The sequence below is a fragment of the Triticum urartu genome, chromosome 5 (assembly GCF_003073215.2).
Source record: "Triticum urartu cultivar G1812 chromosome 5, Tu2.1, whole genome shotgun sequence".
Taxonomy (NCBI): domain Eukaryota; kingdom Viridiplantae; phylum Streptophyta; class Magnoliopsida; order Poales; family Poaceae; genus Triticum; species Triticum urartu.
Window position 1 is genome coordinate 619,454,790 of NC_053026.1, and position 16,407 is coordinate 619,471,196.

At 46.3% G+C, this 16,407-nt stretch overlaps 2 protein-coding genes across 5 annotated transcripts; one reads left to right on the top strand and one right to left on the bottom strand.

The window, feature by feature from the left end:
• The first annotated feature begins 1,174 nt into the window (after positions 1-1,174).
• Positions 1,175-6,516, top strand: LOC125511314. 4 transcript variants are annotated; one of them, XM_048676652.1, is made up of 9 exons: positions 1,175-1,528; positions 1,618-1,670; positions 3,937-3,996; positions 4,327-4,404; positions 4,717-4,846; positions 5,078-5,130; positions 5,617-5,781; positions 5,882-6,072; positions 6,211-6,516. In XM_048676652.1, exons 1-8 carry the CDS (start codon positions 1,270-1,272, stop codon positions 6,026-6,028), a joined length of 945 nt encoding a protein of 314 aa, XP_048532609.1. In that variant the 5' UTR covers positions 1,175-1,269; the 3' UTR covers positions 6,029-6,072; positions 6,211-6,516. The 4 variants fall into 4 exon arrangements, with proteins under 4 accessions (XP_048532609.1, XP_048532611.1, XP_048532607.1 ...); XM_048676654.1 differs by having other exon boundaries at positions 6,217-6,516; XM_048676650.1 differs by having other exon boundaries at positions 5,882-6,040.
• Positions 6,517-11,780: 5,264 nt separating this feature from the next.
• LOC125511313 lies at positions 11,781-15,464 on the bottom strand. The gene is made up of 2 exons (XM_048676649.1): positions 15,110-15,464; positions 11,781-14,537 (listed from the first exon to the last, which is right to left on the bottom strand). Exon 2 carries the CDS (start codon positions 14,400-14,402, stop codon positions 12,117-12,119), a length of 2,286 nt encoding a protein of 761 aa, XP_048532606.1. The 5' UTR covers positions 14,403-14,537; positions 15,110-15,464; the 3' UTR covers positions 11,781-12,116.
• Between the last annotated feature and the right edge of the window lie 943 nt (positions 15,465-16,407).

The following is a 16,407-nucleotide window of genomic DNA, read 5'->3' on the forward strand; positions in this document are numbered from 1 at the left end:
CTGATAGAGGCGAGGTTAAAGTTGAGTAAATCAAGCGAGAGGCATCTAGTTGATTAGACAGACTACCGCAGTGTAGTTGGAGGCCTTTGATATTTGGTGAATACAAGACCATACATAGCTTATGCGGTTGGAATTGTGAGTCGCTACATGGAAACACCAACTAAGAAACATATGGGTTGCACGACTGCTTAATGAATTGAAAACCCAATCAGATGGCAAGGTTACGCTCAGGGTGAACAACAAATCAGCAATTGCATTATGCAAGAATCCGGTTTATCACGACAGAAGCAAAGCACATCGACACAAGGTACAACTTCATACATGAGTGCATGGAAGATGGTAAAATCGAGGCAAAGTGCGTCTCAACTAAAGATGGCCAGTTAGCAGGTATCTCTCACTAAACCCCTCGGCAGACCCAAGTTTCTGCAAATAAGAGAGCGAATAGGCATACAAGATATCAAAGATAGGCAACACGATTAAGGCATGAAATGTTGCAAATAATCATGTTGCCTGGCAAGTGCATCTAGCAGTGAACTGATTGCTGGAAATATCTAACATGCATGTCGGCAGTGCACAAATATCTGGAGAGAAGAAATATCCTGATATAGGAAGTCGGCAAGGCTGATACCTTACCGGTTATAGTATTAGCTTCTAGCAATATGTGTGCTGGCTGCTCACGTGCAGCTCTATGTGGCTAAATTTTGTGTTTTGACTCTTTTTTAAAATCTATTTGAGATTTGACCCTAGTTTAAAAAAAATTCGAGATCTGATCTTTTTGCTACCGCCAAAGACCATGACGATAGGGTATAACAGCCTGCCGCCAAGGTCCCTGGCGGTAGGGTTGCATGCCCTACCGCCAAAAATCTTCTAAGTATTGAACACAGTGCGTGCTCGTGCCTACCGCCAAGCACCTTGGCGGTAGGGTTATGCAGGCTACTGCCAGCCCGGTTGGCGGTAGCGATGTTTCCTACCGCCACAGTCCCTGGCGGTAGGCTGTTAGACCCTATCGCCATGGAATCTCGCGATAGCAAAATGATCAGATCTCGAAAAAAAATCAAATTAGGATCAAATCTCGAATAGATTTCAGAAAAGGGTCAAAACACGAAAATTTGCCGCTCTATGTCACCTTGTAGTAATCTCCTATATAAGGATTGGAGTCCTCGTGCAGCTGCTCCGGTCCACTTAGGTTTGATCTTGGGACAGCTAACTATATTTAGCTAACACTAACAAGGAGCCGAGCCCCAGCTCTATCCCGCAGCAGCAAGAGCAATGCCGGCCACCATGCCGCTAACCTTGTCCCCGGCCCGCCTCCTCCTCCTCCACCGCGGCCGCCAAGCCAAGGTCCAGCAGCCGCGCTCCCTCGCGCGGCTCCGCTGCGCCCCCGACGAGGTCGCGGCCACGACCGCCGAGCAGCAGCAGGGGGAGGAGGAGGAGCTGGTGCTCCTCGCCTCCTACCGCACCGCCTTCAACGAGGTCATCATGGTCATCGACTCGCCCTCCAACCGCTACCTCGTCCTCGACCCCACCCGTACGTGTCACCGGTTGCTCGCCGATTTGGACTGGTGTTGGTTTCTGAATCGAGTGAGTTCGAGCTCCGTGTTTGGTTGTCTCGTGCAGGGAACATCCACAGCATTCTCCCCAAGAAGAGCGCCTGGACCAATTCCTACTGGGTACTAATCTAAACAGAATTTGGATGCATGAGCCGACATTTTTAGATTACCGCTCTACATCCATCATATGAGTATATACCTCGTATGACGGTAGAGCTTTTCTTTTCTTTTCTTTTCTTGACAAAACGTATGACGGTAGAGCTGTTTTAACATGGCCCCTCTTACCTCACGGGAGGTAGTAGAGGGCATAGAATATCTGAACAGTTGAGAAAATTAACACTTGTAAATATATTTGCCTTAGCCGGTCATCTCTTACCTCAGGCCACATAAGTAAACGCCCCCATTTCCAAAAAAGAAAACGGAAACGCCTCCAAATCACATGGTCCAGGCCAGATAAGGAAACCTAGCTGACGTGTTTTCTTTACTATTTTCGTTCGTAAAAGTTTTTACCCATATATTTCCCACACGAAATAAAAATATTGAGCGATATTTGTGGATGGAGATTGAACAGCCTGGTTCACTATCAATCGAACGGTTCTACCGGTTTTTACTAGTTTGATGATGGGGATAGTCGATATGCTTAAAAACCACTAAGGCTAGTTTTAGCTTTTCTCCTTTGATGTATGGTACGGTCCGGTTTCTATAATATATATCAAGTACATTGATGTTTCCTAACTGAATTAAACCAACGAAAGCCAATTTAAGAGACATTTATGTTTTTTTTTGCGGGGGTGAGACATTTATGTTTAAACTTTAGGTTGCTTTTGTTTTTTATTTCAAAATTTCATAGTGTCCAGTCCTACTCGGAAGGAGAAATTTTGAGATTGACGAGGTCATTCTGGTTCTCACGACGTTATTTCGCCGGTCATGACATGTTGAACGATATAGGTTGTGTAGCCATATCCCTCTCCATAAAACCACAATAGCCGCCACCGCTCCACCTACTCCCCGCCGACAAAGCCACGAGTCCCCTCCTCCTCCGGTGCGGAGTGACCCATATATGTGTTGCAGCATTAAAGTTAGGTCTCTTAGGGTTAAGAGTTTTGTTCCCCAGTAATGGCATTGTGGTGGTCCACCTTGATACACCTTGTTGGTGACGGTCATGTTGACACCATAGAGGAGGTCGGTGGATCGTGTGGTCACTGCTCTCCTAGAGTGTTGGATCTTGACGTGCCTTGGTGTTAAGTTCTAGTCCACCTTCTTGTTGTTTCTTTACCAACATCTTTCTAGTTCATATTAATTTCAATTATTTTTATGTATTTATACTAATCATCATGAATTATCAAAGATATGGAGGTAAATACAAGTTGAAAATTAGAGCCAATGTTTGTATTTAAAAAAGCTAGGGCCTTTTTAAGACATTTTAAAACAACACATCGTTGCATTTTATCAGTCTTAAAACAGATGAAATATCATCCTCGGACCATCCCAAACTGTTTGAACAGCGTTGCACATGTTGCATCCACATGATCCGTAAATCTGATTAATCTTGATTGAAATTTTAATTTTCCAAAGAAATTACCTGCAATCACATCGGATAAAAATAGTGAAAAATTGTAAAATAGATGAAAATAGCAAAAACACAATACAAAGTTTTGAACTCACAACCTAACCAAAGGCTCAATACTAGAAGAGCGTGACATTTCCAATGTTTTTCCTGGCAGTTCTAATTGTATAGGGGGTGACAATTTCTTCAGAACAGCATGACATTTTTTGGAGGATGGCGGTTTTGAGTCTTCATTCCAGAAAATGCCATGGCTTCATTCCAGAAAATGCCATGTTGTTTTAAAGAAACTACCACCCCCCAACCAATTAAAATTGTCGTCGTTCACAAATGCCACCCCCTCCCAGCGAACGGTCGCCAGATAAGAGGGTCTATGGACAAAGCATGCTAACCGGTATGAATACATAATTGTTATAAGCATATTATCGAGCACCTAGTAGGCTGTAGGCATTAGGAATTTATGCTCGATGCTTTCAATAGGTCTGTTGCTCTGTTAGCATTATAAATGCACCCCTACGTTTTCGGTATGACAACAAAAAAGTTGTTTTCACCGCACAGGATTTGTTACATATGTAGAACCATCGCACGGAAAATATGTTTTATCACACAGAAAAAGTTTTAATCAGCTTCCAACACTGCTCATTGCTGGCATCATCATTCATCGCCAGTTGGCCGTGCAATGCAAGGGGTTAATTTCTTAATGAAGGCATCATATATATTATTCTTTCACCTCTTGTATTTACATAGTACCATTTTTCTTTCCCTCAAAGCGGTCACTGAATGTAAATTCTTATAACCCGTTTTGTTTTTTTTTTCATTCAGGATGAGTGTGTCAGCCTACCTACCGTTGTTCCACGCGGCCCTGTTGCACTTCTAGGTTTGGTAAATCCATTCTCTGACATTTCTTAGCCATGCTCCTGTTCTATACACGTCATTGTTTCTGCGAAACCAAAGTGACTTTGTGAGCTCGGGCTCACATGAACAGTAAAATCCAAAAAATAGTAAAAAAAATCTGCTGTTTTACGCGCTACTTTAGTATTCAACCAGTTGCAACGAGTTTGTATAGAGTATTGTACGTCACAATTCCTAGTAAGAGCATTAGGTGATCTACTTAGACAAGCAATACAGCGTCATAGCGCTCCTTATTTAAATAATTAGCTATTCACACCTCTTGCAGATGTGATTCATTTCTTCTCTACATGCTTCTTTCAGGGTGCTGGGACAGCAGCACACATGATGCTAGAAGTTTGGCCTTGGATAGAACTTATCGGATGGGAGATTGATCCGACGGTGAAAACTGTTATCACTGTCCTTCAATTTGTTTACTGAATACATGACTGAATGTCTGGAGAATTTTACCAATTTCAGTTATACGGTAGTCTTGGAAACTTGTCAGAACAGCATTATTTTTTTGTAATTTTTTTGGGCTTTTTTTTATACCAGTAATGTTGGTTATGCTATTTCAAGAAAACATCCATTACCATTATTCTGTGATTGCTTACGCAATTACAACTATTCATGTTTTTCAGCCTTGTTTTTTGTGTTTTATTCTTTTCCTGATCATAACTGAAAACCCTGAAAAACTTTATCGTTTCATGACAGGTAATTGAATTGTCGAGGGATTATTTTGGTATGTCCACTTTAGAGAAGACCACGGAACTAGGTGGTTCACTTTCAGTGCATATTGGCGATGCACTTTCCCCATCGGCTACAGTCGAAGGAGGATTTGCTGGTGAACATTTTATCTGATGCAAACATAATGCATGTTTTACTGCCTTCTTGGAATTTAATTATGGCAAGCTCTCTAGTAATCAGTTTTCAATGATTATCTGTAGTAAATTTAGACTCAGTGTGATAAAAAATGGTGATAGAATACATATAATTGGCTTTTCAGAGGCTTTAAAGTTTTTAGTTTGGGGAACTGACTTGCTCGTGCCTGACGGTACCTAGCTCATGTCTGCAGGTATTGTTGTTGATTTATTTGCTGATGGAGAAGTCTTACCTCAGCTACAGGAAGTAAAATCTCCCTTGCTATTCCCTTTTAGTTCATTTGTTATTATTCTGTATGTATTTCTACCATGGCTAGCATTTAGAGTTTATAGTTTTTCAGTATTATATATGTCTCGTGCTCCCTTCACAACACAACAGAACCATATTGTGGTATGGTCACCATAGCTCCACCACAAATAAATTCATGGTGGTTACAAATTTGAACTGTTAGCATGTTGTATAAATGAATGCTCATACTCAGTTCGGTCTGGTATGTAATTGGCATTGAAAAGCTGACATAAAAAACTTATACATTCCAGAATAAATGCAAATGCATAAAAATGAAATGATCTTTATAACAGAATTAGAGGAACTGTGGTACACAAAGATTTTGCATATTTCTACAAACAGCACATCCGAGAATTGTAAATTGATGAATGGTGCTTTTACGGAGTATTTACATCATTTCGACGAACTTCCGCTGTCTTCACCGTGGTGTCGACATTGTTGCAGGTGGAAACTTGGTTAGAGATTGCGAAGAAGCTGATGCCCGATGGTCGAATCATGGTCAACTGCGGCGCTGGAGATACCGCCGTATCTCTTGCTGCCGACGGGGATGTTTCCTCCTGGGTTCAGAATCCCACAATCAAGGCTCTATGCTCTGCATTTCCAGGGCAAGTAAGAATCTTTTTTTTTTACCAGACTACTGAAACTGTGTATTCTCGACTGCTGGTGCAAAATGATCTCCTGCTGATGATACGACCCTACTATATCGCAGCTAAACTGGAAGAGGCTTTCGGAGAAGGAGAGCGTAAACTACATCGCGTTGACGGGTCCCCTTCCGGATTTGGAGGAGTGGTCAACCTCCGTTCCTAGCGAGCTGAGCCTGAGAGTGAAACAATGGGTGCCTTGCGAGCTGGCGTGAGGATCGATCGATGTAAGTTCTCCTCCCTCCACGGTTCTTTTCTGGTGAGTAGAAGCCTCGGTCAGTCGGCAGGTGCCGCGCCGTTGAGCACGCTTGATTATTCGATGCACTAGTTCATCATGAGCCCATCTGACTCGTTGAACTATGTATGTCGTTAATGGTTGACTTGTTGCTTGTTTAAGGTGTAGTTAAGTTAAGGCCGTCGATCTGCATTTGAAGAAGTGTCATCATGTCATAGCAGCGCTCACATGTCCAAGGTGATGGATCTGTCTGGCCCCAATTTCTGTTCCTAGTTTGAAGAAGAGCAGAGGGAAGACCTGCTTGTTAAATCGGGCGAGGGGAACTCCGGAACGCACCGCGCTACAGTTAACTTTTGCCATGTCCTGCTGTCGATTAGTACAGTGCTCCCTCTGAAAAGAAATATAAGACCGTTTATATTTCTCTACAGAGGGAATATCATTCATCAATCATCATCCCATTCCATGTCTTGGCAGTGTGTCGCAAAGTGACAAGTTGATTCCCCTTCCACGTTACTTGTACACACGGTTGAGCCGAATGTGTTGTTGTGGTTGTGTCTTCATGTTCTTAGGCAGCTGTCGTGTTTGTTAGACACAAGAGTGAGAGAAATGCGTACGGTCCGTTTCTCTGCGTCGCAAAAGGCAAAGGCAGGATGCTTTGCAGGATCAAGATGCACCACCCACGCACACTAGCTATGGAGATGTATTCATTCACCGAACTTATTACTACTACGGTTTCTTAATTCTTGAACCAAACAATAATAACACCAGAGTTTGACAAAATTGAGGTGCTAGTCCGTGATAATAATGAAACAAGTGGGCCCTAATTTTTGTTGTTGAAAAAGGGGTCAAGACTTGAAAGACAAGCCCGACGACCCGTGAAGCTTTTCCTCCACAATGGCGTCGAAGCGCTGTGCCATCGCCGGCGCTATTTTTTTTTATTTTTTTTGAGAATCACCGGGGGAGGAGTCCCTCCACCTGAATATATTACTCAAAGTGGCCAAAATGCCAGGAGAGTGATCCAGTTTATAAGGGAAACCGGATCGAAAACCTAAAACAAGTTGACCCGTTTATAAGAGAAACCGGGCCGAAAACCGTACAACAAGGTTACAAGAAGAAGAGAAGAGCAAGACACCCAACAAGGGCGGGACCTAGCTAGCAGACTAAAAGGACCATCACCACGGCAGACACAAGTAGTTATGGGGTGTTGTCGAGGGATCACAATTTGCGAGGAACCTAACGCACCGCATTGCGTGCATACCGAGCCCCACGGCACAACTGAGGAGCAACCACAACCAACGAGTGCGAAAAGCACGAACCTTGACTGGGTGCCCCGCCACGGAAGATCGGAACGATTAACAATTTGGGGAGGCATCTAGCGCCATCAAAAAGCAAAGATGAACCAAGACATCACCAAGAGCACGACGCTCGCCGCAATACATCGGGCGCCAAGGGAGAGTCTTGAGCATGCATAGCGAGACACCTTCACGAGGGGGAAACAGATGGCCGCCCTGCGGCACCAAAGGCACCGCCACCAAACCCCAAAGAACATCACCAAACAACCACCGTCGACTCCAAGCCAGTCGCACCACCACCACCACCACCATTGGACCCTCCGACTGTTCCCAACTTGGCCACACCACCACCACCACCACCAAACGCTGCACCCTCAACCACACGCAGGCACAGAAGCCACCGTTTGGGTCTCCAAGATGACGCCTCCAGGGAGGTAGTGCCGACAAGGACACAAGACTGCCATCCGATCCGAGAAGCCAGATCTTAGGTTTTCACCTGGATACCACAAAACAAGGTACTGCAGGTGCTGGAGCTCCGCAACGACACCTCCTACGAGGAAAACGATGTCCACAGACACCATTGCCGCCGACATCGACATAGTCGATGCAAGGTTCTCACCCGGAGTTTGAGCACATACTTACAGCAAGACGATAGCTGACCACCAGCACCATCGGGCCCCTCCGAGACGAAGAAGCACATGAATCGTCGCAGCCAACCGCACCCCGCGGAAACCGCATACGGCCAAACATCAGCACTAGGCACTAGAACCACCAATGGCCGTCCGAACGCAGGGCCACCGGACGCAGCGCGAGCCGCCGAACCTAACCGAGCACCATGCCGGCGAGGAGCAGAGGAGCGCTGCCCGAGGCCAGGAACCACCATGGTCCCGGGCTGTAGCCAAACATCAGGAGCACGAACACGCCCCACGCGCGCCACCGTGCACCTGCCGGAGACCAGATCCGAAACGCCATAGCACTGACCAAAGGCGGGGGTGATCGAAAACCGGCGCAGCAGTCCACCAAGCACCACCAACAGCACCCACCGCCACCAGCCTCCACCACTCCCACCTCCACCACCCAGCAACACCACCTCCCCGGCTGACCCCACCTGGCGGCCCAGCCAACACCGACCGGATCTGGGAAGGAAGCCCCAGATCCGCCCCCGTCCCAGACCAGCAGCGCCCGAGCAAGCAGCAACGGGCCGCCGCACACAGGGGGCCGGGACTGGCTGGCAGTGACACTGGGACGACGCCGACGGGCGCTGCCTCCGCCCACCTCCGAGGCCAGGCGCCCAATCCAATCTGATGCAGCCTGTCGTCCCTCCTCTGACGAAACGGTGGCTGCGCGGTGGAGGAGAAGCGCCTCGCCGCCACCATCCCCGGAGCGCGCGCGGCCTTTGCCGGCGGCCTCCTCAGGTGGCGGCGAGACTGGGTGCGAGGGAGGGAGGGGAGCGGCGGTGCGAACAGGGGCGCCCCCGTGTCGCTAGAGGAGGGCTCCCAGTACTTGTGAGAAGAGTAGATTACTCACGACTAACACTTAGAAGATGATCCTCGTCACATGGTTCACCTATTTTTCGAAAAGAGGGGACTCTCCGGCCTCTGCATCAGAACGATGCATACGGTCACATTCCCTTTCCTCGAGAAGGACGATGGCGCCGATGCCTCTCAGCGTCTCCATGCCCATGCTGCACAGCCTCACGAGTCCGCCGGCAGCCCCGCCGCCTCCTCGGCAGCAGCGCTCCGAGAAGCCGCGCCAGCTCCCTGGCATTGCCGACGCAGCATCTCCTCGTGCCGCGGGAAGAGGAGAGGACCCTCCCCGGGCCGGCTCTGCTCGCCATATGGTATGTTTGGGGCCGTTGGCATGCTTCCCCAGAGAAGGCGTAGGTGCCGCCATCTGTGTAAAATTGGCGTAAATTGGCGTACCTGCAAACGTAGACGATCTTGCAGTGTGTGGGGCGACCGGCCTGGGCGACGGCGGAGATGACGTCCGCGTACTCTTCCGGCGGGGACAAGACGGCCGAGCGGGCACGGGGATGCGCCTGGAGTGGAGGCCATGGTTCTATCGGCAATGCTAGTTCGCTAGCCACCCGATCGACCTCCAACGAATTAACGATACTAATCAACGTGACGCTAGATGCAATCCAGAGTTGACATCAGTCCACTTGAATGAAATGAAACGCCATTGAACAAGGAGAGTGCCGTGCTCCAGCCCTGGCTGGATTGCTGCCATTTCAAAATGAACGGATATGTGCCAATGTGCATGTGCTGTGTCTGCAGATTTTTCAATTTCTTGGGCTCAAACTTGAGCCTGGCCGTATGCAACAATTTGGTACCAGCCTATAAGATGGACCACAGCCATTCATTCACTAACAAACCATAGCCACGCAATCCAATGCAAATCCCGAACCTCCATTATGAATTATTATTTTTGATCAAAGAAGGGCTTCCCCCTTCCGATTTTCATTACTGAAAACCCACTGTAGAACCATTAAGATGAATGGACGGGTACTCCTTTCATGGTTTACGGCAATCAGAAATGAAAATAATAAGAAAGATAAAATCAGTAGCAACCGACCGACAAGTGTGTCCGTGGGCAACCAATCGAGACCGCATTTGACCGACCCTCACCGTCAGGGCAGTCTATTCCAACAACCTGCAAGATTTCATACTCGCCTGTTATAAAAAAAAAGCAGATTTCATACTCACATCCAGGGAACATAAATGTTATCACAGAGGATCGATAACCAACCCTACCTAGATAACGCCTGGATCATGTCGTGCTCAGGCCAGAGATGCGTCATCCATACTCTGTTCTGTTGCCATCAAAAATAGCTGATGTTAGACCTGCCTCAACCTCTAACCGACAGTAAATTATCAGATCAATGTAGGTCATCGGAAATATAAGAGACAACTAACACGGTACAAACACTTTGTAAGCACACAAGGCTTTCCACCCATTTTCCCGTTCAATTGCTTATTAATTTTTGCGCCTCTATGGTGAGCACGTGATAATGGAAAACTAGCCTTCATAAGGCACACAGTAAGACATGACCTTACATATAGCTTGTTAAAGCTTAAATCGGATAACAGAGAGACGAGAGACCGTTGGCGCAACATACTACTGTACCTAGGAAATATCTAAAGTCCCTTTGGTCCACATAGCTCCACCTGAGTCCATATATGCAAAGCAGTATATCCGGAGCTAGATCAAACACAAGCTCACATGTCCATCTCGACTTTGGGTGAAGGAAATGCGATGCGTTCTGGCTTTGCTTACATTCTTTCCTTTAAGACAGAGATTCTTGTTCCTGGTGATATGGACCTAAAAGGGCTATGTCACCAGCAACTCTTAAATGTTCTTCGAGTAAAGTTAAGGGGAATTTGCCAAAAAGGACATATTCCAATATCTTTATAACAAAAAATACATAGGCTAGTTCAGCAGACGCGCTATTTTACTAATAATAATGAAATAAATGCAAGTACACCAAGCCAAGCAAGACACAAGTTTTTGCTAAGTCTAATAGTAACAGTAGTTCCAGCGGAAAAGTTTCACATCGACAGTAATACTATCTTATGCAGACATACAATAGCTAAAGTATATTTCAAGACAAGGACGTCAGAAGAAAAGCAAACGGTATTGTGCAAATGCAGGAAGACAGGAGAAAAATGAGTAAATGACAGTTGATACCTTGACTTTCCCTGGGCGCAGTTATGATAAGAACCGATTTTGCTTCACTTAGCCATGCCAGGCCACTCACTGTCAACAAAGGTCAACTGAGGTTGAAGAACCTTGCTTAGTTCCTCAGTTTCCACAACCACAATGACACCTCAGGATTGAACCATGCTTGATTGCTCACTCTCCACAAGTGTGCATCATCCATGAGGCTCACCAAGTAACTGGTTCTGCCTTCGATTGCTGCCAGACTCTTTTCTTCTGGAAATAGGAGGGGTTGTACACCGCAGCTGTGGGGCATTATAGATCGCGGCTGTGAGGTCCAGAAGAGGCAATCTGTACATAATAAGCTGTGAATCTAATGAGTACATGTTTTTGCCCACAAAAAAGGTTGTAGGTAAGCATTACATGGACAGTCCGCATACCTGAAAACAAACAGCGGATATTCTGCAAAGAACTTTCTTCTTCATATGTCCAAATATTAATGCCATTCAGGATTTGGTTAGCAGTACTCCCTCTGATCCACGGCTTTAGTACAAAGTTGTACTAAAGCTGCGACAACCAATATGGACCGGAGGGAGTAAAAGAATTAAAAGAAAACTCCAGAAAAGGGAAAAACTTCGCTGACAATAAGGACAAAACAATACTGTGATACACTGTTCGGCCACAAATATCAGTACTGCTGGTAACAACCTGGAAAAGGATGTTCGTGGAGTACCGATCCAAACCATCCATAATGTTAACCAAGTGGTATGTTGAGCAACCAGATAAAATAGCAAAACCTTCATTCTCATACAGCTAGAGATAAAACAACATATTGTAGAAGTATCAGCACTTCCAAGTTTTTGTGACATACAAAATGACTATGTCTCTAACTCACATTATCAGCATCACTGTTTAAGTTTTGAGATGACAAGACACATGCCCAGATGCCATACAAGATGATTTAGGAATGGCTAGCCCCAGACCAACAACTGTATACAAAGGTGATAGTCAAAAGTAGTAGAGGCTAGGAAACTATAGAAACTAGCAGATGTCAACAAATATTTGATTCAAAACGGCAGGTCAACAAAGGCGTAACCGAGTCAGCATCAACTGTTTTAATCAGCATTTAGAAGTTCCCTCTGCCTCCTTCACAGTTTCAGTGATTCCCTGAAGAAGTTCTTTAGAGATAGCAGCTGGATCTACCTCAAAGCTACCTTTAGGGACATTTGGAGCTTCTTCCCCTGACATCCTGTAAAAGGGAACCTGATGTGAAAACCGAAACATCTCTCCCTTTGGAATCCTCTTGATGGCATCCCGGTCCTGATGATGCTGGAAAACTGTTCGAAATCCAGTGAGCTTAATCAAGGGAATGACAGAAATTCCATTATCTTCATCATAATCATCCTGTACCTCAACCAGATCATAAACATGAAGCACATTATCAGGAGTATCTCCATTCCAGTCAGGGGACCAATTTCGGTACAAAGCCCAGATATCACCTTTCCGCGGATAAATTTTGACCACCCCACGTGGACCTTTCTCCCATTTTATCTGGTGAGAGAACATATTGATTATATCTACGGTTTCGTATTTACCAATCCTGAAATCACCGCATGTCTTTATGAAGCCAGAAGAAGCCCAATTCAATGGTCCAAATTCACTATTTGTCCTCGATGCAAGATAACTTATTTTGACCTTAAATGGAGTCAAGGAGGTAACTTTCTGAATGTATGCGTAATAACGAGGCATACCATCTTCATCATCATATGAAGCCCAAATTTGATCACTCTGAAAAGATTCCTCAGTACGATCCTTGTCAAAATCATGGAAATCAGGATCAGGAACAGTATAGGAGAAAGTGTTGTCATCTTCATTTTCAGCATCTGCGCTATTAGAAGAACCATTCTCCTCTGGATCAGCAGAGACATCTTTGTTTGCGGTAGAATCATCTGATGCAAGAGTTTCATTACCCTCAACATGTTCGTTAACCACATGTTTCTCGCTAGCTTTTCCATTAACTGTAACTTGGAGTGGTTTACTTCTTATCTCCTTTAGATTCTCCCTCAAATTGCTCTTCATCTTGTCAATCAAAATGCTCCTAATATCCTTCTTAGAGAAAGTCCTAGTTACGCTGATCCGAGTAGAAGGCCTGGGTCTCCAATTCGGTATCACACCATTAGCACCTTGAAACTCAAAGGCTCCACTGTTGCTTGAAAATGGTATAGTTCCACCAGGCGTTCCAACATAATTGGCCCATGGACCTGAGAGAATGGAGGAAGAACCAACTCCAGCATCGTTACCCACAGTTTTCATCTTCTTTCCAGATGCAACATCACCCATTCCATGGTTAACATTCTCGGACACATTTGCTTTCCTTTTTAGAGGATTGTGCTTCCTCTGAAGAGCTTCTTCCCTTCTTGCTGCAGCTTGCGCCTCCTCCCTCTCTCTCTTGACTTTCTCATACGTCTGATGAACCATATTAGCAGCTTGAGCACCAGCAGCAGATGATGCAGTAGCACTAGCTGGACCAGCTGTCCTTGAGAACAGACCCCACTGAAACTTTCTGCCAGTGCTTGCATCGTGAGTTGCACCACGGATGTTTGAATCACGTACTGCCTGAACAACCTCAGGTGGTGGCATCGGAACCTCTTTTGCTATGAATGGCTCGCGGCAGCTAGGGCAAAGCAGATTGCGATTTAAATACTCTCTGAGGTATTCAAAATTCATCTTGCACCTGTTGCATGAGGTCCAAAATGTAGGTTGTGCTGCTGGAGGTGGAGCTGGAGCAGCAGCCTGATGGCAGGGAAGCGGCCGCTGTGGTGGCGGGGGTGGAGACGGGCGCTGTGGGGGTGGGGGCGGGGGCGGGCGCTGGCGCACTGCAGATGTTGCTGATCCTGTCTTTTCTTTGTTTGCACTTGCCTTGGAAGCGGGTGCTTTGGCTGCGAAATGTTCAAAGCCATTGGCTGCACTTGTCTTATTTGATTGAGATGTCTTCTGTTGCATTGCAATCAGTTTCCTTTTTTGGTCAAACAGCGCTCTCTTGGTTTTGTCGGACAGCACGGTCCATGCCTCTTGAACCATCTGGAAAGCACCCTCAGCACCAACTGACTTGTTCTTGTCGGGATGGAGCTGAAGCACCAACTTCCTGTACTGCTTCTTCAGAGTTTCATCATCTGCCGACATGTCCACGGAAAGGATAGAGTACCAGTCCTTCCCACCAGCAATCTTCACCTCCGAAGTAAGGTAAACATCCAAGGTAGTGATCATCTGCACAATACCTTCGAGATCCGGAAAGAGAGCCTTGGCCTTGAGGGCGAATTTCTTGGCCCCCTGCAGGTCCCTGGATTGGAACTTCCTCTCTGCAATTTCCTTCGCCCTAAGGGCCTCATCCTTGTTGCACTCCATTCCGTCACAGCTCAAAAAGGTACGAACAGCAGCCACGCTCTCACTATGGATTCGAGCGAGATATCAGACAACAGAGAACCACAACACCTTCCACCAATCAGTGCTGAGAGTGTGACCAAACAAACCTTCCAAGCCCTGCCCAAAAGGGATCAAATGTTAACAAAAATCATAGTATATACAACTAATTGCAGCATCAAGATTTTTGACAAATACAGTCCTCTCCAGCATGACAGTAATTATAACTACACAAAACCCAAACACCGCCCTATAGAGTGCATGAACGTCACAGAGATACGAAAGATCAACTGAAGATACATAATTTTGGTACAATTCCAACCATCAGGGTGCATAACTGAATTATAAGTACATCCAACTCAAACAGTGCCCTAGTGCCCAATGGGTGACAGCAGTGGATCTAGAATTCTAGATGGTGCCCCCCCCCCAACCCCCCCACCCCCCCCACCCACCCCCCCAACCCCATGTGCGGACCCCCCGGTCCACCCCACCCCCCTGGTGGGAATTAACTAGGAGAATTGCTGGATGAAAACAGCGAACTTATTCGCTTGTATTCAGTTTACACTGGTATGTCAGCAGGCAGTTGTAATTTAGTTCAAAAGAAAGCATCAAGTCCGACAATTTTCAAGGATATTCATAAACAGTTCATGAGCGGGGAATCAAACTAGCACTAAGGAGCACCAAATCTGCACCTAATCAAACCGAGAGTGGAAGGAATCTGCAGACGCTCAAGAGGTCCGTCGCTCTGGATGGGTACGGCGGCGGCGGTGGCGGCGGGGAAGCACGGAAAGGGTAGAAGGCCGCGCCGGCGGCGGAGAAGCGAGATGAGGAGGCGCCCGCGACAGAGACCGGACGCGGGGGGAGAAGCGAAGGGGGTGGCAGCGGCGGGGAAGCAGAAGACGGGGAGGCGGCGGCCTCGCCACGACCCGCCGGCGGCGGCGAGCAAGCACGGGACGAGCCCCGTGTTTATGCCCGGAAAAAAATGGGGACGGGGAACAGTGGTTTTGATTTTGAGATTTGATGATTTTGACTGGATTTCGACGATTTGCCTTCGTTTACTTTGCAATACATATATATTGCCCTAGCTTTTCTTGTCAATTTTTCCTCTCGATTTAGCGTGAAAAGACGAAAATACCCTCGCCCTAGGTTTTCTCATCGATTCCATATGTAAAGACCAAAATACCCTTGTCCCTCATTTTTGTCCAAGTTTTTCTTCGTCGGATTCAAATGCAAGGACCAAAATGCCCTTTGCCCTAGCTTTCTTGGAGGCTCGTATGTAAAGACTGAATGCCCTTGCCCTCTCACACCCCACCAAGCGTGTAAATCGCCGGCCTTAGCTTGTTATATAGATGGGCTTTAGGCCCATAAAACAATTTCAGAAAAAAAAACTCTAAAGGCCCATGCAGGTGTCATGACTAGGTGGTCAAAGTTTAATACTATCTGAAGAGTGAAGAAAGTTTTAGACCTTCTTAAAGCCTTGTTCGGTTGAGATGGATTTGAAGGGGATTGAGAGGGTTTAAATCCCGAGAGAAGGTTTAACTGAACAATGCCTACAAGGGATTCTCTTTCACATGCTATTGGAGCATGAGAATAAAAGTGATTCCTGCGTGCTCCTCCTCCGCCACTCGTCTCGCCTTGCTTGCGTCATGTGTGCGGTTATTTTTTGCCGGTTAGGAACGAAAATTTAATTAGTACTCCATCCATCCCATAATGTAAGTTTAATGCTATCCCAGGAGTGGAGAAAGTTTTAGACCTTTTTAAGGCCTTATTCGGTTGAGGTGGATTTGAAGAGGATTAAGAGGGATTAAATCCCAAGAGGTCTAAATCTCTCTAAATCCCCTTCAATCCTCTCCAATCTCTTTGAGCGAAGGTTTAATTGAACAAGGCGTACAAGGATTCTATTTCACATGTTATTGAAGCATGAGAATAAAAGTGGTTCCTGCGTGCTCCTCCTCCGCCACCCGTCTCACCTCACTTGCGTCATGTTTCA